Below are 20,975 nucleotides of genomic sequence, written 5' to 3' on the forward strand. Positions count from 1 at the left end.
GCAGAAGACCTGCAAGACGAGTGCCCCCAGCGTGCCCCAGAGGCACTCCAGTCCCAGGCTCCCACCTGAAACACCTCTTCGCCCTGTCTCATCTTGAGGAGGTTGACAATCGCCTGGTCACTGTAGGCCCTAACAACAGTGTTTTTATCCTTAGTGTTGTCAAGAAGAGCCTTCAGGATGGGTTTGATGGCTTGGGGGTCCAGGGGAGGCAGCGGGTCCTTGTTTGCCCACCAGATCATCTTCTCAGCCACCAGCCTGATGTCACTGGATGGGTTCTGCAGACACTATGAAGAGGCACACAGGCTTTTTAAGGCAGGCACACCTGGTCTGTTTCTCAAAGCCCCAATTTCCTCCCTGACACTCTCTTCATGATGGAAACTGACCCCACTGCTCCTTTTCAATGCCTTCCCTACTGTGGGAAGGTAACGGGCTGGGATTCCCACTTCATCTCATGGCCCTCTCCCCTCCGCTCACTACACTCAGCCCGCACCAGGCTTACACTTCCTCAAACGCACCAGGCCCCTTCCTGCCTCAGGCCTCTGCCCTCGCTGGTCCCACTGCCTGGGACGTGCTTGCCCCAGATTCTTGCTTGGTAGGTTCCTTTGCATCCATCCTTCTGGTCTCAGCTCAAACGTCTGCCTGACAGCCCCATTTAGGTTAGCCCCCAAGCCCAGATGCTCTCTGTGCACCTCCAACTTGAGGTTTTGTCTGCCTGGTTTATTTTATCTCTATCCTTCTAGGGTCCAGCCCAGCAGGGTATACAGTGGGTCCTCAGTAAACAAATGCTGATGAACAGCTGCATCCAGGGTGACGTCCCCACAGAGGCCCTGAAAATTCTCAGCAGGGATCTGGGGGTTTGCAGGGTGGGGGCCACCACCCTTTGGAACCTCATTTTTCAAAGCAAGGTCCATGCACCAGCACCACTGACATTGCCTGGGAGCTGATTATAAAGGCAGAGTCTCAAGCTCGATCACATCTCTTAAAATACAGGTTCTGGTCCTGACGTGTGTGCACATTAATGTTTAAGAAGCTTGCTTCATCACACAGGCTGTGGGGGGCCCCGCTGGCTGGCTTCCCGGTTTACATGCCCCATGACAGCCACGCTAGTAAGTGCCATGCCAGCTAAAGCGAAGCATGCCCCTAGTTTTACGAAATCAGCGGGCCCAGGAAAAAAATGTTGAGAATACTGGCTCTTAACTTGATTTGGGATCACAGGTCTATTTGAGAATCTGACAAGAAGTTGGGGAAAAGTGCACACAGAACCACTCTGCATCCCATCCCTCAGGGCTCAGAGACGTCCTGTGGGCTCTCCAAGAGAACTCCTCGAGCACAGCCAGTCCAAGCACGCACTCCTAGTGTTCTTTGGTCATGGCCCCGCTCACGGGCCAGGTGGACCCCGCTCACCTTAACGAACAGGCTGGAGAGTTTGGCAGGCAACTGTCCTCCTCCTGTCTCGATGTGATGCTTCATCAGGAAGCCCATGCCTCGGACCCCGCTCACCGCAATGGGGATCTGTGGAGGGAGGAGAGGGCTACACAGGGCAGCGTCTGGCTCCTTCCTTGGAGCAGTGGGGTGAAGCACAGCCCCATTCCCCAGGAATCTCCGGGATCCTGGCCCTGTGCCACCAGCCACCCGACCCCACATCCAAGACGCCTCAACAACGGTCCTGCAGAGAGGCTGCCCTGGCTGGGAGGCAAGTGAACAAAGCCCATGTCACTGGTTCCAGGAACAGGGATCAGAGACTTTGTCCCTGGAAAGGACCTGTAGCTGCTTCAACCCAAACTCCTCACTGTTTAGATGATGAAACTGGGGCCCAGGGAGAGCAAGTACTGATCCAAGGGCACAAGAAGTTACCAGCAAATGTAAAGCTTGAACCCATGCCTCTGGCTACCCAGCTGGAGAACCTCCCCACCCTGTGTTGTGTCAGTAAGGCTCTGGCAGAGGAATCTGGCGGCGGGGCGGGGGCGGCCTGGTCTGGTTGCCCCATAGCCTTACCCTGTCTGCCATGGCATTGCTGAGGATCATGTCCTGAACTTCGCTGCTGTATTTGCCTGCGCAGAGCCTGCTGGGAGCCACGTTTACAGCCACGGAGAGGGCCAGGCTCCGCCCATGCCGAACCATCCAGTCAATGCCGGACACATCCGCTAGGAAGAAGGACACACTGGGGTCACCCAGCACTTAACAGCATGTCCCTCCAAACCCATGGGTCTGCCCACCTCTGAGACTAGCATGCCAGCTCATCTTGGCAGGAACCCCAGTCCACACTGCGCACGGGCCCCCCTACACACAGTGGCAAGTTAAGGAGAGGTTCTCACTCCTAAGGAGACGCTTCAGACTTCTAGCTGTGTGCTGAGCAGATGCTCAGCGCTACAGGAGCCCTGGAAACTGTTTTAACAGCTGGAGTCCCAAGGAGAGGGCGGTCCAGCTGCCAGGAGACCCTCTGAGGGGAATGGCAGACAGGCACCCACGGCTCTCCCCCAGGGCTGAGAGGCTCACACGGGAGGTCCCCAGTGCACCGAAAACCTACCCAGCAAGCACTGCTGAAGGACAGCATTAAGCTCCTCTTCGGTCAGGAAGGCACACAGCTCCCCGAGGCATCCAGCTGAGGAGATGCGAGTGTTGTCCTGACAGAGCAGAGAAGGGACTGAAAGGTGGTGCAAGCCACCCCACCCTAGCCCCACGGTCACCAAGGCGACAGTGCCCGGGGCAGAGGGCAGACAAGCAACTCAGGAGCTCGAAATGCAGCCCTTCCTCCAGGCCCCGGTGCTCTTGCTGCACGACCGGGGCCGCCATTCACTGCAACTGCCACTCAATGCAGAGTGAAAAACTGCACACGCAGCACTCCACTTAATTATGAAACTCCAGTGTGGGCAGATGGTGATCACCGCCGTAGTAGCAGTAATGACTGTGTTCACAGAGCGCCTTGCTTCTTGGGAAGTCTGAATGCTTTACACTATTATCTCAAGTACCACGAACAGCCCTGGGAGGCAGGGAGGTGCACACAGAGGGGAGGCTCCTGCCACCCAGATGGAGAACCCCTCGAGCTCCTTTCCCCCCACAACTTTGGGTGTCCAAGGGGACTCACTGCTGTCTCTACTATGTTGGTTTACCACTGCCACCTACATTATATAAGGGTTTGTGACAGAAAGTCACACTGAAGCCACTAATCAACCCAAGGAAGACAGGTAAAGGCCAAGCATTTCCAGTTAAAATCCAAGTCAGATGCACAAACAGCTCCTCCCTAGTCAGCTAATGGTGGGACACTAAGTGAGTGGATTTTAGGTTCTGTGCTACAGCAACAATAAGCACCAACTTGACATACCTCCCCCAAAACACTGACGTACCTCCCCCAAAACAAACCTAAAACCAACAACCCATGCAGAGGCTAATGCCAGGTTGGCACTGAGATTGCCACTTTCAACCCAGGGGAGGTTCTGTGCGGGAGGAGGGTGGTCTGCAGCACTTCGGGCTTCTGAGCTCCACGCAGAAGTGCAGGTGCCCAGCAAGACTAAGGCTGCTCTCTCTGATGCCCACTCTCTCCAACAGGACCTATATTAAGCTCCACTGTGGTGAAATGCAAATTGGTTTAGGTACTTTTGCTTCCACTGTCTAGGGGCCCTGTAAAAGCACTGATAGACTGTGACCAAAAGAAGACAGACTCCCTTGGGAACCTCAGAGAAGGCGGGCTTAGTCCGGGGGCTGGCGGCTGGGGATCAGACCAGGCCTGGAGGAGCCGTGATAGGTGCAGCAGCAACAGCGGCCGGCCTGGGTGCAGGCACACGATGAATTGGGCCCATGAACCCCAACGCCTCTCTCCAGAGATGAGCCCCGCAGAAGTCAGTCAGGCCACACAACAGTGGGGAAAGAGGACATCCTTTTCCACAGACTCAGCCCCCGCAGGAGCTGCCGTGGTGCTGCGCAGCCAGCGGGCCATGAACAACTGCTTCCAGGATGGCTGCAGAAGGGCTGCACTAACAGCAGCGGGACAGAACCGGGAGTCGCAGGGCTGCAGGGCTGCGATGCGGGTTCTGACGCCACCGCTGGCCAGGGTGTGGCCAGGCAAGCCCCGCCCCCTCCAGCAGTGCTGAGCCCTCTCATCAGGCCGAGACCGCACTTCAGTCACCCCTAGGCTCAGCCCCTCAGCTCAGCAAGGATTTTCTGAACCAATAAATGAAACTTTATTTTACAAATGGGGAAATGAGGAGCAGAGAGGGAGAATGGTTTGTTTAAAATTACAGAGCAAACTCATGAGCAATCTGAGACTTGAAAAACCTTATTTTCCTTATCTATGTGTAAAACACAGTATCGTTATCAATACATCAGCCTTGTCTCCCTCACAAATATCAGTAAACCATAAAGAATGAATGTCAGGAATGATGATGGCTACGGACCAGCTGGCAGCTGTACTAAGTATAGCTAAAGCAAAGCAAAGATACCAACCAAAGAAAAAGGCCCGCCCTCCCCAACCCCTCACAGCCTCACCTCATCGTGTCCCAGCATGCTCAACAGGAGGGAGACAATGTTTTTCCGGATGGCCACGTCCACCTTGCCCCCTGCTCCCTGGATCACAAACCTCAGGGCCTGCAGCATGGTGTCCCTGCAGAACCAACGCACCCAACTCAGCCCCCGGCTCTCCCTCCCTACTGCTCCCGCCCCGCAGGCCTGACCCGGCGGCGGCATGCCCCTGCTGGCGCTCACCTGACACCCGGGTCCTCCATGACACGGATTCCATTCAGCAGCTCTGTAAAGAGAGGGTCCACCTTGATGTGGATGGAAATGAGCTTCCCCAGTGCGTCAGCGGCCTTCAGGCGCACGCCCCGGTTGGAGTCCTGCAGCGCTTTGGTAAAAGTGGTCTGCAGCTGAGGCAGGAAGGGCTTCAAGGCGATCCCGACCTGTGAGAAAAACCCACACCCGACAGCACAGCTGAGGTGCAGTGCAAGTGCTACAGCACGAAAGTGAACCGCCCCAAACCACCACGGGCTTCCCAGCTCCCTCACGCAGGCTAGGAACAGACATCCCGTAAGACAGGAGAGCCCAGCAGAGGCAGGCCATGCTCTGCCCCCTCTTCTGTTTCCAGCGCAGGGAAAGGGGGCAGGGGGAGGAGGAAGACCACCCCTGAGGAAGCCATCAGCTTGGCTTGGCGGAGGCCTGTCCATGTGGGCAAGTGACTTGGAACCTCTGTCTCTGAAGAGGTTACAAGCAGGCAGGCAGGCACTGTCTGCACTGCTGAAGAACTGTTCTAGTCAAAGACAGGGAACCAAACTAGGTGCATAAGGACAGGTGCCGTCTCCTGAGCACTTGACATTCAGCTCCCAGAACAATCCTATGAAACAAATGGCCCCTGAAAGTCATCCCTGTACATGTGTGTACCCCTCCCATTAAAAATCCAGTTGAATCCCTGTCCTTCTACAGAAAAACAGGTACGCTTGTGACAGAACGCAGAAGGCTCCAAGGCTACGGGTTTCCTGACTGCTAAGCGGGAACATTGGAGCGGCTGCCTGGAGGTGGGGAGACCCTGGGGCCAGCTGTCTGCAGCCTGCTGGGGGCGCTGCAGGCCTGCAGTAAACACAGGGGGCTGGGACCCGGCTGCCTATGAGGGACGCCTAGCCCATGGCCTAAGGGGCAAATTCTGTGAGGGATGGGCTCCATTAGTAGGCTAGAGAGCAAAGCAAAGATGACTTAAGTTTTTTAAAAAGGGCTCAGTTTTCTACAGATTGACGCTGATGCTCACAATCCCATTTTTAGCTGGGAAGTCACTCCCCATACCTTTCTTCAAAAAGGAAAAAAAAAAAAAAAAAAAAAAGCTAAAAATTTTAAGCTTGCTTTTGTTTCCAAACCACAAGTTATCCATTATTTTTTATAATGAATCTTGGCTCTGTTTATCTTTTTTTTAATCTAAAGGGCTTAATCACTGCCTCCCAAAACATCAGAAATAGTTAATATTTTGGATATTTGCTCCTTACACTTTTGGCAAAAAGTGAAGTTATTTCAGCTGCACTCAGAGTTCCTTCTCATTCCCTCATCAGATTCTTTGCATCTCTCCCTTTATGAGGAGAAAGAATGGGATAATAGTGAAAGCATACTTAAACAAAGTTTTAGTTGTATTTATGGCACCCTGGATTTTTTCCTTTGAACCAGTAGTTCTTTAAAATAAGAGTGACTATGCCCTGGCTGGTGTGGCTCAGTGGGTTGAGTGCTGGCCTGTGAACCAAAGTGTTACCATTCAATTCCCAGTAGGGGCACATGCCTGGGTTGTGGGCCAGGTCCCCAGTAGGCGGGCACACAAGGGGCAACCACACAATGTTTCTCTCCCTCTCTTTCTCCCTCCTTTCCCTTCTCTCTAAAAATAAGTAAAATCTTAAAAAAAAAAAAAAAAAAAAAAAAAGGAGGGATTACTGTGCATCAAGCTCTTAGAATGCGTCAGGCACTGTGCCCAACACTGTCTCATCCAGGGCCCCCCTTTCACCGCCCTGTGCCAGGGCAGCAGTAGCAGTAGTCTCAAACTGTACATGAGGAAACAGGCTCCGAGGCTACGAGACTTTCACAAGTTCACTGAAGCCATATAGCTCTTCAGTGGGGGACCTGTAATTGAGCACTGTGTGGTGTGAGGCTAGACTCCAAGCTCATGACACCCTCTATTATGCCATTTCTCCATAATAAGCTGTCACTCTCTGCCACATGACACCTTGGACCATCTCCTGCAGACAGATCTCTTCTCTAAGATCCAAATGGACCAAGAGAATGAACCTATCACTCACTTACCTTGGCCAGCAAGAGGCTGAGTGTCTCGAGCAAAGCTGCCTTCACATTCCAGCTGAACCGGTCCCCCAGGATGCGAATCAGAGGGCCAGTGATGCTGACCACGGAGGGCCTCAGGGCGTCGGCCGAGGTCAGGCGGATGACCAGGCCTAAAGCTTTGGCGGCTTCCTCTTTCTGCTCTGGGCTGCCAGTCAGGACTCCCTCCCGCAGCACTGGAAGAATGGAGGTTACGCCCTGACAAGAGAATCACACAAGTCAAATCCCAAAGGCGCTGGGCCCCGGCATCTCCCACCCAACGCAAAGTGCTCCTGTCAGCCACCCTCTCTGCAGTTCCATGGGAGAGGCTGATTCGGGCTGCCAGGATCCCAGCTGGAGAGACTGCTGGCTGGGGGATAGTCTTGACTTAATGATGACCGCAAGAGTCCCAACAGGCCTATCACACAGGTACAAAGGCACTGTTGTCACCTTTGTGACTCACCCCCATAGTTTAAACCGAATGTGGCAGGAACCCTGTCCCCACATGACCACCATGGGGAAGAAACACACTGTCTGTGAAGGTGCAGAATAGCACCTGGACCATCATCCGATAACACACGGCTGCTCCAGCTGCCCTCCGCAGCTCCAGCTGCGGGTGAAGGCGGAGGAAGGCTGTGTGCCGCGGCACCCTGCACACGAGTCCTGGCTTACCTTCTTTGGGAGGCAGAACCCTGGCACGTGCCCGCCTTTGCTCTCGTTCCCAATGAGCCGGATTTCTTTGTGGAGTTCTTCAATTAGTGCCAGCTGGTTGCCAGCATCCAGCTTCTGTGGGAGGCCAGGAAAAAACAGAGAGGCTGTCAGAGCTCTAAGTACAGCTCTATCAAGACCACTTCAAAATATACAGCAGGGAGAAGGGTGTGGGCGGGAGTATAAACGAGACTGGCCATGAGCGGATGGATGTTGAAGCAAGGTGACAGCCATATAGGGGTTATTTTAAGAGTCTAGACTTGTAAGTGTGTGGAACTGTCTACAGTCAAAAGCTGGTTGCAGGGTCAGCAGTGCCCTGACCTTGGTAATGGCGTTCAGCGCGTCCCAGCTCTCCTCCAGGACCACAGGGCTGGAGTCGTTGAAGAGGCGGATCAGGCCCGAGACCAGGCCCCGCAGGTGGCTGGTGTAGTCTGCCTTCGAGCGGGAGCAGTAGATGTTGAGGATGATGGCTGCCGCCTGCCTCATGCCCACCTCAGGGCTGCGGGTGGCTTCCAACAGGTCCTCGATGATGATCCGGTGCCCCATGTCATCCTCGACTGAGAGGATCACAGCCTGACAATTGGCCATCTCCTACAACCACAGGGGACACCTAGGCTGAGCTCAGCTCCACCGAGGCAGGACAAGGGGCTGTTAGAAGGCCCATGGGAGTGGTCGTGACACTCACCAGCTGCTCGTCTGGAGTCCCAAGCTTCTCCTTCAGGGCCAACATGACCGCAGGGAGGATCACGCCAAGATGACGGGTCAGGGCATCGCCTGCCACAGATGAGAGGAAGGCCAGCACCCGGGTATTGACGGGTGGAGTTGTCAGCTGTAGAATGACGAACACCATCATCACAAGTAAGGCTGCCCGTGCTGGCTGGACTAGGCCCTGGGGAGCCCCTGTCCCCGCTGTTCAAAGCTCAGTGTCCGCTCCAGGGCGTCCTGCACCCACTGCCCACCTCGCCCAGTATCTGAGTTCAGCAAGGGCCTTCATGGCCAGCCCAGGAACAACGACGTGGCCGTGGCTTCTGGGCCAGAGGGAGTTGCCACCTGGTAGGATTTACCTTGGGCACGAGGTAGGGCAGCACAACACGACTCTTGATGGCCATGACTTGCTTCAGACCGTCCAAGGCGAATTCTGACACCTCGTCATCCTCCTGCAGAGGGGGATCAGGAGCTACACTGGAGAGCTGGCTCCTGTCCCCACCTCCGCTGTCTGGACCAGCCACGCCCGATTCCCTTCTCCACTCTCCTCCCCCCCTCTCCTGCACCCACACTCACTGACTGTTACAGGAGAAGCACAGAGCCCCATCTGCTGCTGCTGCACCCACCCTGTGGGGCCCACATGCGGCTGCCTTGGCATAATAAGCCCCCTATGTTTCGCTTCTACAAAGACGGTAAAAACCAAACTGGTAGGTGTGCGGCAGATCCACTCACCAGCTGCTTCAATAAAAAAGGAAGGATGTCCTCCAGAGCCTGGTGGCCGATGGTGGAGTGCAGCTGCTCAAAGGTCTTGGCCGCCGCCTCTCTGACCTCCTCCAGTGGGTCACACAAAGCCTTCCTTGCCGTGGGGACAAGGGACTCGGAAAAATACAGCACCTGCAACAGCACGTGCGCTGTACCTGACGCAGCAGGGGCAAGCAAGGAGGGAGCAGAAGCGAGCAAGGAAGGACAGCAGGGACCTCTGGCCCAGCCAGGCTGCTACCACTCCCATGGCTTGACTTTTCTTTTCACTTAGCTGTTTCCTGTGAAAATGTGCGTATCTAAAAAAGGGGAGAGGATGTGTAATCTACCTGAGAGGAGTCTAAACCCAGACTTCATAGTGAATAGCCTGATTTTTAAGGGGAGTTCTCCGGATACTCTCGCGCTCCAAGCTCCTTCCCAGGGTGAGCCTGCCTGACTTCACCTCCCCCCGCCCCAACTCATTCCTTTGCCTATCCTCTCAAAACACTCCAAGTGCTTCTTCAAGTCCAACTCAAATACTTGCCCCTGGGGCTGCCGTGGGGCCAAGGACAGCTCTGTGCCCCTTGTAACTAATTCCACCAAAGCAAAGCTCGCTATGAACCTAAGGGCTAGTGACATGTAGGCCTGCCGCTAACAAGGCCTGAGCCTTTAGGGGACTTGGTAGCTACTCAATGAATCACAAACTCTGTCTGGTGACGGAATTGATTTGCATTCCTTGCCAAATGCAAACAAAATCCCCACATGTAATACTTACACTGATACACACCGGGGGAGGAGCCAGTAAATCCAATGAGGACACCCAGGCTAAGCAACAGGCCATGTGCTTACGTCTCTGACTGGCTGCCCGTTTCATCACTGTGGTGCTTTCCCCCAAATCGAGAGCCTGTATACACACCCAATCCACTCCCCAGGAAGGTTTAGGGATCAATTACCTTAGAGAGTAAGGGCGGTGACAAGGACTCCAAACCCCCTGAACGTTGCTACTAGGAAACAGCACCACAGCTGGAGACAATATGTTTCTACCCGCCAGGTACTTACTCTCATCGACTCTACTCCTAAGAATGCGTGCACACCCGTCCTGCTCCCCACCCCCAACACGCACACCCTCCTTTCCCCACACTGGGTACCACACATTTTAACTCAATGATGTATTGACACAAAGGGATTAATCTAGAGCAACCTCAAGAATGGTGAGGAAAAGACCATCTCCAATATCCACAGGCCACTCAAGGCCTCGAAACCGTTTAGTTCTCAGCCAGCTAATCTGATAGGGAAGCTAAGAGGCGGGAAACTCCAGTCCACATGTGGCCCTGCCAGCACCCCTTGCCAGCAGTGCCCTCCAGAGTGAGGTTCGTGTGTTCCCACTTGGGTGAAGTGAAGCCGGAGTATCCCTGGCAATGCAGCTTCTCCTGGGGCCTCCCCAGGGGCCGTGTGAGTCAGGCCGCCCGCAGGTGCGAGGCCTGCAGCGCCCCTAAAGGGTACTCACGGCGTCCCGGCTGGTGGACTTCATGATCTCGCTCAGGCCGATGCACACGCCCTGCCTCTCATCACTCTTCTGAGACCTCAGGCCTTCCTCAAGGATGGGGATGATCTCAGGCAGGATTTTCTCCCCTAACTTCCGGACGAGATCTCCTAATGTCCTCGCCGCAATCTGTCAGCAGAGATCAGGCCAGGACATCAACTCCCTGCTGACTTCAGAACAAGGGCCCTGGAACCTCCTAGACTTTATCAGTTGCTGACTTAACTTCCCCAAATGCTCTTACCCCCGAAAAGCCCCCAGTGTGCTTGCAACACTACACAATAAGATTGTCACTGTGTGCCATACACACCTACACAACCAACAGCAAGAGCAGGCACCTCACATATGAACAGGAAATTCAGCATGTGCTCTCCAGTCAAGGGCCAATTACCCTGGACTGAAAACTGCAGCCTGGAAGTCACTTAACCCTGTGCCCTTGCCCGAGGGGAGCTGAATTTGGAACGAATGCTTTAGGAAAAAACCCATCTCCTCTGAGGCCCATGCAAATCCTTCTTTAGAGCCAAATACTCAGTTTGCTTGCCAGGGATGGGGGGTTGGGAGTGGGCCAAAGGGGACTGGCAGAAGCCAGGGCTGGGCCTCTCCTCCTAACATGAACACTGCCCGCCCCAGCCCGGCACATCAGCCATACCTCACGCCATGCTTGCTCCTGCCTGCTTTCTCATTCCAGACCCACTGGCCTTTGCTCAGCTCCTGCTGTTGGCCATGTTCCTGCCCACCACAGGGCCTCTGCACATCCTGTCCTTGTATCTAAAGCACCATTCCCTCTGTTTGGAATAGTCCTTTATCACCTCCTCATCTGAATAGCAGTTACTTACTTTTCATCTTCAAGAATCATTTCTTCAGAGAAGCCTTTCCTGATCCCTTAGCTGGGCTAAATGGCCCTGTTATAAGCATTTGCAATGCCATGTGGCACTTACCATAACTGCATCTACATCTCTTTGTGTATTAGCCTCCATCTCCTCTACCAGACTGTAGCTCCATAAGGACAAGGAATGATGCCACCTTTCTTCCCCATTATATCCCAGGTCTTAGGACCCTGCTTAGCACACAGCACATGCTTAATAAGCATTTGTTGAATGACTAAGTAAATACATACATGGTCCCTGTTAGACAGGGGACCTTAGGTGCTCTCCCAGTCTCTGTAGACCCCCTTCTAGCCTCTCAAAGGAGGCTCAGGGGCTGTTGGGTCGGAAATAAGGCCCAGGAAACTTACCGTTCTCTTATCTGCACACGTGCTGGCCAGGAAACCCAGCAGCAGACCAAAGAGAGTAGGCAGGATCTCACGCAAGGTGCGGGGCGTATTGGAGACCACGATCTTCCAGACATGCAAGGAAGCTTGCCGCACAACCAGCTGGGTGTCCGAGCGGCCCATGTACAGCCCTGCTAACACCCGGTTCCGCCGATCCACCCCCAGGGCAGTGATGATAGCCTGCAGCCGGCAGAGGGGAGCAGAGAGCACAGGGTGGTGAAGCCCCCACCGAGTGAGTGCCTGTGCCCGTCCCTGCCATCAGTGGAACACAGAAAACGGACCCAATGCGCGCACCTTGTTGGACTGGGCAGTCCCAAAGTTGTCATCTTCAGAGGCAGTTTCCGTGGTCATCTTTCCAGTGACGCCTGAGATGTGGAACAGGAGGTCCCCGAGGAGCTGAACGGAGCTGAACCTGAGAAGGGGTGCCAAGACCAGAGTCACACGGTTGCAAGGGGCAGTGCTGGGACTAAGCCAAGCCCCAGGCAAAAAAGAGACTGAGGAAATGCACCAGAAATGTTCAAGGTCACTATTCTCGAATGGGAGAAGAGTTACAGATGATTTTCATTTCTGCCCACTTTCCCATGAATTTTCTTGCCAAGTTCTCTATTAATGAACTTTAATAATGAAAAAGAGTAAGTACTTTTCAAAAAAGTATGAAAACTTCTATAGTAAGTTATTTTAAAAAGAAAAACAGCAACGCAGCACAAAGTGAAGCCTTCACAGGAGATCAGGAAGGCCGATCATCTGAACTGGAGGCATCAGAAGGGGCCTAGAGGACAAACTTTATCTCTCTTCAATTTAAGTGAGGTTTATTGTTTTTAATGATCATAAAAAATAATAGTCATATTCAAATGTAAAATTCCAAAAATAAAGAAAGATATAAAGAGTGAGTATAAACATTCACCCAAATTCCTGCTACTCAGGCAGCCACCCTGATGCTCCAGTGACACTGTACAGGGCACCTGCTGCAAAGACACGCGCCCCGCACAGGGCAGGAGATGAGCTGGCACCACCGGCGGCAGCCACAGCCCGTGCTGTCACGGCAGCTGTGGGTCGAGGGGCTTCCTGTGTCAGTGGATGACAGCTCCTACACCATTCTTTGTAACGGCTGAATAAAAGTTCACAGTGCAAGTGCTCTGACTTTTTAAACCAACCTCTGCTTTTTCAAATGATAAACAATATTGCAACTGACATCCTTCTATCTACATCTTTAAACACTTGACCAAATCTGTCTTTGAAATAAGTTCCAAGAAGTAAAATTTCCAGATTAAAAAGTACTCGCATTTAAATTGTAATACAACTGAAGGACTGACTAAAGACAAGTTTTTACAAGAAGAATCTGAATGAAGACATCGCTCCAGGAAACTGGAGTTACCAAATGGTTAAAAATGAGGGTCTGGAGAAAGTTGAGATTTCCTTGGCAACAGTTTGCTCTTTATTTCCTAATAGAAGTTCCCAAAACGCAAAGCTGGGGTCCCTGGGTCTTCCTGCCCAAGTTCTCACCTTATTCTCCAGAGGTCGTCAAAGAGGCCTTGCTCCAGCTGGGGCAGCAGCAGGGCGATAGCCGTCTCAGCATACATGGAGATGACCCGCTGGCCCGCGCGCAGGGCGGTGTCACGCACGAACTCGTTCTCGTCAGCAAGAGCCTGTGCACACAGAGGGCGGGTTGGCCAGGGCTGCCTCCCCCAGGCATCCAGACCCAAAGAGATGGGACTCCCTGGGCAGCAGGGGGAGCGTTCCAGCCACCAGCCCCAGCTGGCAGGCCGCCTCGCTCACCAGGAGGGCGCACGCACCCCACCCTCCTCAGTACCCCCCTCCTTGGCCTGGTCATCGGTGCCTACTTTGAGGATACAGGGGATGATGGGCCCCACATAAGGAGTGAACTTGTCCCCAAAGGTGATGGGCAGGTAGTTGAACATCATGATGTAGCCATCTCGGACGTGGGGTGCTATGTCCACTTTGCTGGCTGTGGCCACAATTTCTGGCATCAGCTTCTCCAACTTCTCCACCCCCAAGCCAGCCATGACCTCGGCCAACCCTGCAACAATGAGACAGAATGACCCTGCTGGATCTGAGGCCCCTAGAGGACATTCCTGGGCTGGGCCCTGGGCCTGCGCCGGCCTTACCTTGTGCAGCACCTGAGCGATCCACGGAACTCTGCTCATAGGTCAGCGTCTCCATCAGCCATGGCAGCAAGTCCTCAAAGCATGACTCCCCCATACCCTTCACCATGGCCCCGAGAGCCTTTGCAGACACCGTCCGCACCTGTCAGGTAACCGAGAGCAGGGACAGAGAGGAGCTGAGGGCTCAAAACTAGATGACCAGGCAGGAGCATGGAGGGGTCCCTCAGGTCTCCTTCCCTTTACCAGATAGACTCAAAAGCAGCTTATAGGGAATTCTCCAGAACCAATTTTTCTGGGGACTGGGCTAACATAATGAGCTCCTACCCCTCTCCTCCCAGACTCACCTCAGGTACTGGGTCCAAAAGAGAGGCTTTCAGGCCCGGTGTCACGCTTGGCAGGTAAGGAGCCAAGTCCTGCAACAACACAGGCATGACTCAGGTGGAGGTCTGACCCTGCTTTCTCCAGGACTCATTCTGCTACGGACGCTGACCTCACGATTCTGCTGACGAGGGGCATGTGGCAGGGGTGCTCCCAGGACAAGGGGGGAAAAGTAAGTGGCTGGCCCCTGGAAGGGCCCATGCAATTGCTCAGGGAAACCTACAAGGGACCTGAGGCCCATATTCAAGAGGTCGACAGAGCCACCAGCTGCAGTTGGATGCTCTTACTCCTCCTGCCCTTCTCTTAAAACCAAGGCCTGCCCAGCCTCTGGCATCTTCAGGGAATTATTTCTGGCATTTTCCTTTTAGGCTTCCATTATCATCTTCCCTTTCTTTCTTTTTTCTTTTTTTTTAAAGATTTTATTTATTTATTTTTAGAGAGAGGACAAGGGAGGAAGAAGGAGAGGGAGAGAAAGATCGATGTGTGAAACATTGATCTGTTGCCTCTCGCACATGCCCCAACCAAGCACCTGACCAGCAACCCAGGCATGTGCCTTGACTGGGAATCTAACTGGCGACCTCTTGGTTTGGGGGGATGACACCCAACCCTCTGCCCCACACCAGTCAGGGCTCATCTTCCCTTTCTTCACATTAAAAGGCTTACATCTCTTAATATAGCACTCAGCTTTAGGGAGCAGTTTTAAATATAGAAAAAGCCTTATGTTCACAGCAGCAACATTTAAAATGCAAAAAACCTTTAATATTATATGACCAATAATAGAATTGTGTAAGTTATAGTATATAAACTTGTTAGATATCACATAATTATTAAAAATCAGTTTTATGAATAACTCACTATAGCTTGGAAAGAACTGATGTTCAGAAATATAATTTTTTTATCCTCACCCAAGAATATATTTACTGATTTTTAGAGAGAGAAAAGGGGGGAAGAGGAAGAGAGAAAAAGAGAAAGAAATGTTAGTGTGAGAGCAAATCAATCGGTTGCCTGCCATATACACCCCAGCCAGGGCTCAAACCCACTACATAGGTATGTGCCCTGACCAGGGATCAAACCCATAACTTTTTGGTGTATGAGATGATGCTCCAACTAACCAAGCCACATGGCCAGGGCAGGAATATAATTTTTTTATATGTAATTTAAAAAAAAAGAAAACATTAACAGGAATTGTTTCAGTGTTGGAGGACTATGCATAAAATTTTTTGTTTTCTCAGTTTTTCCATTTCCTGACTTTTCTAGGATTGATACAACCTCCCAGTTTGTCTCCCATGCCCATGGCTCAGGAAGCCAAGCAGAGCTGAGGTAGTACGATCACACATGCAAGGCCTTGGGAGCAAGTTAACAAACAAGGTCCACCTCTCCTCATTTCCTGAGAGACTTAACAGAAGGGAATGCTTGAAACAACAAAACACTACAAGCAGGCAAAGCATCAGCCACTTTCCCCACACTCCTGAAAGGTCAAAGGTGAGGATGGCCCTTTCCTGCACCTCCATCTGTAAAAGGAGTCCACTGCAGGGGGGCCCCTTGGGGCTGAGCTGATAAGGACTCAAACACGGTGCTGCAAGATGCCCAGATAACCTAAATTTCCGCCCTCGACCCCAAAATGCTCCCTGTCTCCTCCCAAACATAATCAGAGACCCAGTGCTCACAGCCTTCCCACGCCTCGTGTGCAGGGACTCTGTGCCCTAAACCAGCATCTGTTGGTCTGTCCTGCACGAGCCCCAGCTGGGCTGCTACCTTCTGGTCTGTCAGGGAGTACATGTTGCCAATAATCTGGGCTGCCATCTTCCGCGTGTCCGTGGAACGGTCCTGGAAGGCTCTCTGGACAATGGGCATGATGAGGGCCAGGGATGGGGCATCAATGAAGTGGACAAACTTGGTGTCCAGCAGGGTCTGCAAGCACTTCTGGGTCTTCCTGGAGGGGTCTGTCAGGGCATCCAGCAGGACTGGGGCAATGGCTGCATGTTCGAAGAGAAGACAGGCTGGTTTATAAGAGTCTATAGTATGGTAAAGCCACCCAGTCCCCAGAACTGAAGTATTCAAAAGAGAAGGGGGTCCAGGGTAGCTGCTCCCGGAAGCCCCACAAATCATGAGCCTGGGAAGCTGGCCTGTCTGCAAAGAGCAATCCTTGCTTCAACAGGAGGGACTGGTATGGGGGCAGCAGCTGCCTCCCTCTGCACTGCACAGCTGTGCTCTGGCGGGACTCCTGTGGGCTGGCTTCAGAGGGCACCGAGTTGCAGGCACAGTGCTGGGCCTCAAAGGATTGCTGCTTGGGCACCATGGACCTTATTCTGGACGTAGCAACCCCAAGTGGTTTTGTAAAAAAATTTCTGAGACACCGAAGGCCCCAGAACAAGTGATGGGAGTGAAGCACACCAGCTCAGAGCAGCAACATCCAGATAAAATGAGCTCTCAAATTCAGCACCATCAGTGGCGCAGAAGGAATTCTGAGAGGAAAGCCTGGTTTATCTTTTCCACTAGCCCAGGAAATTCAACCATTATAAAGTCCCATGCTGGTGGTCAGCAATTTTTAAAAATCTAATAATCCAATTTAAAAATAGGTAGAGGATTTGCACAGACAGTTCTCCAAAGATATGCAAATGGCTAATAAGCACCACACACTCAGGATCACTAGTCATTAGGGAAATGCAAATCAAAACCACAAGGAGATGCCACTTCACACCCATTAAGGTGGCTGTAAGTAATGTTGGTTTTTCAGATGATAACAACAGTGCTGGCAACTGGAATTCTCACACACTGCTGCTGGGAGTGCCAATGGTACAGCCACTTTGGAAAAGTCTAGCAGTTACTCAAAGTCAGTTACCATAGGACTAGCGGTCTCATTCCTAGGTATCTAAGAGAACTAAAACCTTGTCTATAAAAACAAACCAAGAAACCCCCTTGTACACAAATGTTCACAGCAGCACTGTTCTTAACAGCCAAAAAGAAGAAACAACCCAAAAGTCCATCAACGCATCAATTAACAAAAGGCGGCCTACGTGTGCAAAGGACGATCACCGGGCCACAGAAGGGAGTGAAGTGCTGATACCTGCTACAACATGGGCAAGCCCTGGAAACATGATGTTAAAAAGCCAGGCACAAAAGGCAACATACTGTATAATTTACATGAAAGGTCCCGGATATGCAAGCCCACAGCAGAAGATAGATTTGTCAGAGGCTCGGGGGGATAGGGGAGGAAATGAAGAGTGAATGCAAATGGGGATGGGGTTTCTTTAGGGGATGATGAAAATGTCCCAGGAACTAGAGAGTGGTGGTACTTATGTATAAAAACCACTGTATTATACATTCTTAAAAGTGAGTTTTATATCATGCAAATTATATCTCAATTAAGGGAAAAAAAAAAAAACAGCCCAGGCTAGAGTCTCAAAATGAAGCCACTTCTACTCATTTGGTAGAGATGAGGCTCTTCTGGGCCTTAGATATCCCCAGGGCTGTTGGACATTGTGAAAAACAGCAACAAAATCCAAGTGTACCTATTCATCCCTTAAAAAACAAAAACAAACAAAAAGCCCATCATTTTCTGAACGAAAAAAAAAAACCTAGTAATACCTGGGCTGAATGACACTGAATGGGCACTGGGACTCCAGGCTGAAGCTTGAAATTTAACATGTGAAGTGCTAGTCAAGGTGGCTGACTAGGTTTTGTTTCTAGAAATCAACCCCTTCCCATCACTCAAGAAAGAACCATACTAAAGAGCACAGTTAAGGGGAATAACCTGTCCCTCGCCTTCCCCTCTATCACAGGTCCTGGGATGAGCTAGATTAGGAAGGTCCCAAAGATCCTGACACTTTGGATGACGCTGATATGGTCCTGAGCTTGTCATTCGATTCTGTTGACCTCAGGGCTCAGCTTAGCGCACAGGGCTCTCTCACTCAAGGTGCTGCTGAGCCCATGACTCAGTTTCCCTACCTGTGCAGTCAATGACAACTGCTCCAGACAAGTAGAAAACCCACCACTTCCAAACTACTTTCTATTCATTATTCTAGAAAAACGGCTTCCCAGAATTTAAAGTTTATTTCGCTGTGAACAAATCTGTCCTCAGAGGGCAAAACTCTCTGCTGAAAGGATGCATGTCCCCTGCAGTGTCCAGGGAGGAGCCGGGGCCATTGCCCACCGTGGGAGAGGCGTACCCAGGATCTCCGGGTTCCTGATGACAGAGCCGATCTGCCTGAGCGCCTGCTGTCCAGCCTTCTGCACTTTGACGTGGGAGTCGGTCAGCACTTCCGTGAGCTTGGGCACGATGTTGGGCAGACAGGACGACAGCTGCTTGGGAGCACAGTATGCCATCGCCCCAAGCAGCTCCACCGACCCTGCAGATGGCAGACACGTGTCCAGCACAGAATCACTCAGCACAGCCCGACAGTCACCTGGGCTGGCTGCCCAAGCAAGGGACAGCCAGCCGACTCCTCTGCAGACTGTGCTCAAGCAGTCCCCATGCAGAGGGCAGAGGGGACCGGCTCCAGCAGAGATCAGGATCGGGAGCTTAGTCCTGGCTTAGTCCTGGCTATGATCCAAGGCCAATTTACTGAATTGAATTTCTCTGGCCTGTCTCCTCATCCACAAATGAGGAAACTGATTTAAATTTGTGATTTTTTCAAACTGTAGGGCAAAGCCAGAAGGACCCGGGGGAAGCCAAGTGAGAGGGTCCCAGACCTTGACCCTCCCCAAACCAAAGTAGCTCCACTTGTATCTCTTTTGCATATTAGGATTCCAAATAAAAGTACCACTTTTAAAAAAATATTTTACTGATTTACTTCTAGAGAGAGGAGAAAGGAGGGAGAAAGAGGAAGAGAACCATCAATGTGTGGTTGCCTCTCATGCACCCCCTACTGGGGACCTGGCCTGCAACCCAGGCATGTGCCTGACTGGGAATTGAACTGGCAACCCTTTCGTTCACAGGGCAGCGCTCAATCCACTGATCCACACCAGCCAAGGCAGATTACAATTTTTAAAAGGGGTTTACTGGGGCAGGGGGTGGGGAGGAGATTTAAAAATCATAAAGCTAGCCACAGACTAGCTTTAAAGCTCTGGGATTTCCTGATTTAGGGCTGTGGCTTCTGCCAGAGGCCTGTTCTTTGCACGTTCAGCCAAGAAACACAGACGCCTGGAAGACTGGGCTGCCTGACAGCACAGTTTTGGCCTTATCCCTGGCTGGGGAGCACACACACAGGACAGGAGCTTCGGCTACCTGGAACCCCTTGAGGGCAGCTTTCAGGACGGGAAGGTGAGACTAAGACACAGAAGGGAGTGGCCTTACCGGCTTTCGTCCTCCAGGACTCCTCCTCCAGGGCGGCCAGTAAGGAGGGGAGCACCAGCTTCACGCCGTGAGCACTCAGGTTGCTCATCACAGCCTTGGCACAATCATCTGCAGCCTCAAGGGAGGAGAAAAGACGTTCATGGGCGTCCTCGCCCAAGCAAGGGTCAAGGCCTGGCTCTAAACCAGTATGTCCTGAGGGGTCTACTATGTCAGACCCTGGGGCCTGCAGGTGCAGCTAAGGAGAAGAGACAAGGTTTCTCACCTCATAAAGCTTCAGCCTTTTACTGAGAATCAGTGGAGTCGATACCAGTAACTGGGGCCCACGGTGCAGGCAGGGGTCCTGGCGGTGGGGCCCTTAAACCAACTCCCTGCTAGGTCTCACACCAGCGGCCAGCAGGCCTCACGTGCAGCCTCAGGACTTACCTCACGCACATACTGGTTGCCATCCCCGAAGCACAGCAGCAGATGAGGTAGCACGTGCACCACGTAGGGCTCGAAGAGCTTCCCCAGCATGGCACAGAGCATCTCGAAGGCGAAGAGGGCCCCTGCGGGGGAGAAGGCAGGACAGCTGGGACAATCTCCCCACCACCACCCCACCCTCTGAAAACACTCAGGGCAGCTGTGGGACTCAAGTGGCTGCCCCATGAGGAGCAGCACCCTCTGCCTCCCTCACCAGCACAGATGTGGCTGAGCAGAAAGGCGAGGAAATAGGGGAGCATCTGTCACTTCTTAGCACTAACAGCCAGGAAGGCAAAATCTCAAGCTAGGACACTGCTGAGTTAGAAAGTCCAGACCACAGCAGCAAGGAGCAGCCAGAGTAAGCCACACCCAGCTGCCCTCTGCAGCGCACACCCGCCCCGCCCTTCTGAGGGGAAAGGAAGGCCAGATTCCCACCTCTTGGCAGCCGTGGGGACCAAGCTCAGAGACACTCACCCTCTCGCCGGCGGAAGTTCTTCTTATCCTGGATGGCATCGGTCAGGGCTGCCATCATTTCTTGCTGCTTTAGCGACAGAATGCCCAGGCCCTTCACCAGGCCCGCCAGCCCGTACGCGGCCCCTTTGCGCTCAGCATACTTGTCTGACTCCAGCAGCTGCTGCATCAGCCTCTGGATCATCCCCCCCGCATCCTCCTTGATGGCTGGCACGAGTGGCGGCAAGCAACTGGCCACAGATTCCTGGACCTAAGGGAAAGGCCTGCTCATCAGGAACTACAGCCTTTCCTGGTGGCTGACTCAATCCTACACAGCACCTCCCATGGGATGTCCCCAAGCCCTATCTCCGCCACTGCCTGTCAGACAACACAGGGCACCAGAAAAGCAAACAGTATTACAAACTCATGCAGACATGGACCCCATCAGGTTGCTCACTGCATCTGTTAGGGACAAGGGCATCAACCATCACGGTGCTACCTCTGGTCTACTGGGAGAACCTAGGCCTGAGAGGA

General features: G+C 52.6%; 1 protein-coding gene across 2 annotated transcripts in view; it reads right to left on the reverse strand.

Moving 5' to 3' along the window:
- GCN1 (GCN1 activator of EIF2AK4) overlaps positions 1-20,975 on the reverse strand; it is a 54,027-nt gene that overhangs the window by 1,145 nt on the left and 31,907 nt on the right. For both annotated transcript variants that reach the window (XM_054594177.1, XM_054594176.1), the window contains exons 34-57: positions 20,466-20,712; positions 19,956-20,077; positions 19,533-19,647; positions 18,406-18,585; positions 15,992-16,212; positions 14,203-14,271; positions 13,862-14,000; positions 13,577-13,773; positions 13,239-13,381; positions 12,030-12,147; positions 11,700-11,915; positions 10,433-10,597; positions 8,920-9,081; positions 8,547-8,639; positions 8,168-8,311; positions 7,804-8,073; positions 7,447-7,560; positions 6,763-6,993; positions 4,699-4,892; positions 4,483-4,597; positions 2,528-2,624; positions 1,996-2,144; positions 1,405-1,512; positions 66-284 (exon numbers count right to left, since the gene is read on the reverse strand). In XM_054594177.1, the coding sequence (XP_054450152.1) occupies positions 66-284; positions 1,405-1,512; positions 1,996-2,144; positions 2,528-2,624; positions 4,483-4,597; positions 4,699-4,892; positions 6,763-6,993; positions 7,447-7,560; positions 7,804-8,073; positions 8,168-8,311; positions 8,547-8,639; positions 8,920-9,081; positions 10,433-10,597; positions 11,700-11,915; positions 12,030-12,147; positions 13,239-13,381; positions 13,577-13,773; positions 13,862-14,000; positions 14,203-14,271; positions 15,992-16,212; positions 18,406-18,585; positions 19,533-19,647; positions 19,956-20,077; positions 20,466-20,712 (3,828 nt within the window). The remainder of the gene's footprint in view (positions 1-65; positions 285-1,404; positions 1,513-1,995; positions 2,145-2,527; positions 2,625-4,482; positions 4,598-4,698; positions 4,893-6,762; positions 6,994-7,446; positions 7,561-7,803; positions 8,074-8,167; positions 8,312-8,546; positions 8,640-8,919; positions 9,082-10,432; positions 10,598-11,699; positions 11,916-12,029; positions 12,148-13,238; positions 13,382-13,576; positions 13,774-13,861; positions 14,001-14,202; positions 14,272-15,991; positions 16,213-18,405; positions 18,586-19,532; positions 19,648-19,955; positions 20,078-20,465; positions 20,713-20,975) is intronic.

The sequence above is a fragment of the Pteronotus mesoamericanus genome, unplaced genomic scaffold (genome assembly GCF_021234165.1).
Source record: "Pteronotus mesoamericanus isolate MK-2021 breed Mesoamerican mustached bat unplaced genomic scaffold, CSHL_Meso_final scaffold_507, whole genome shotgun sequence".
Classification (NCBI taxonomy): Eukaryota; Metazoa; Chordata; class Mammalia; order Chiroptera; family Mormoopidae; genus Pteronotus; species Pteronotus mesoamericanus.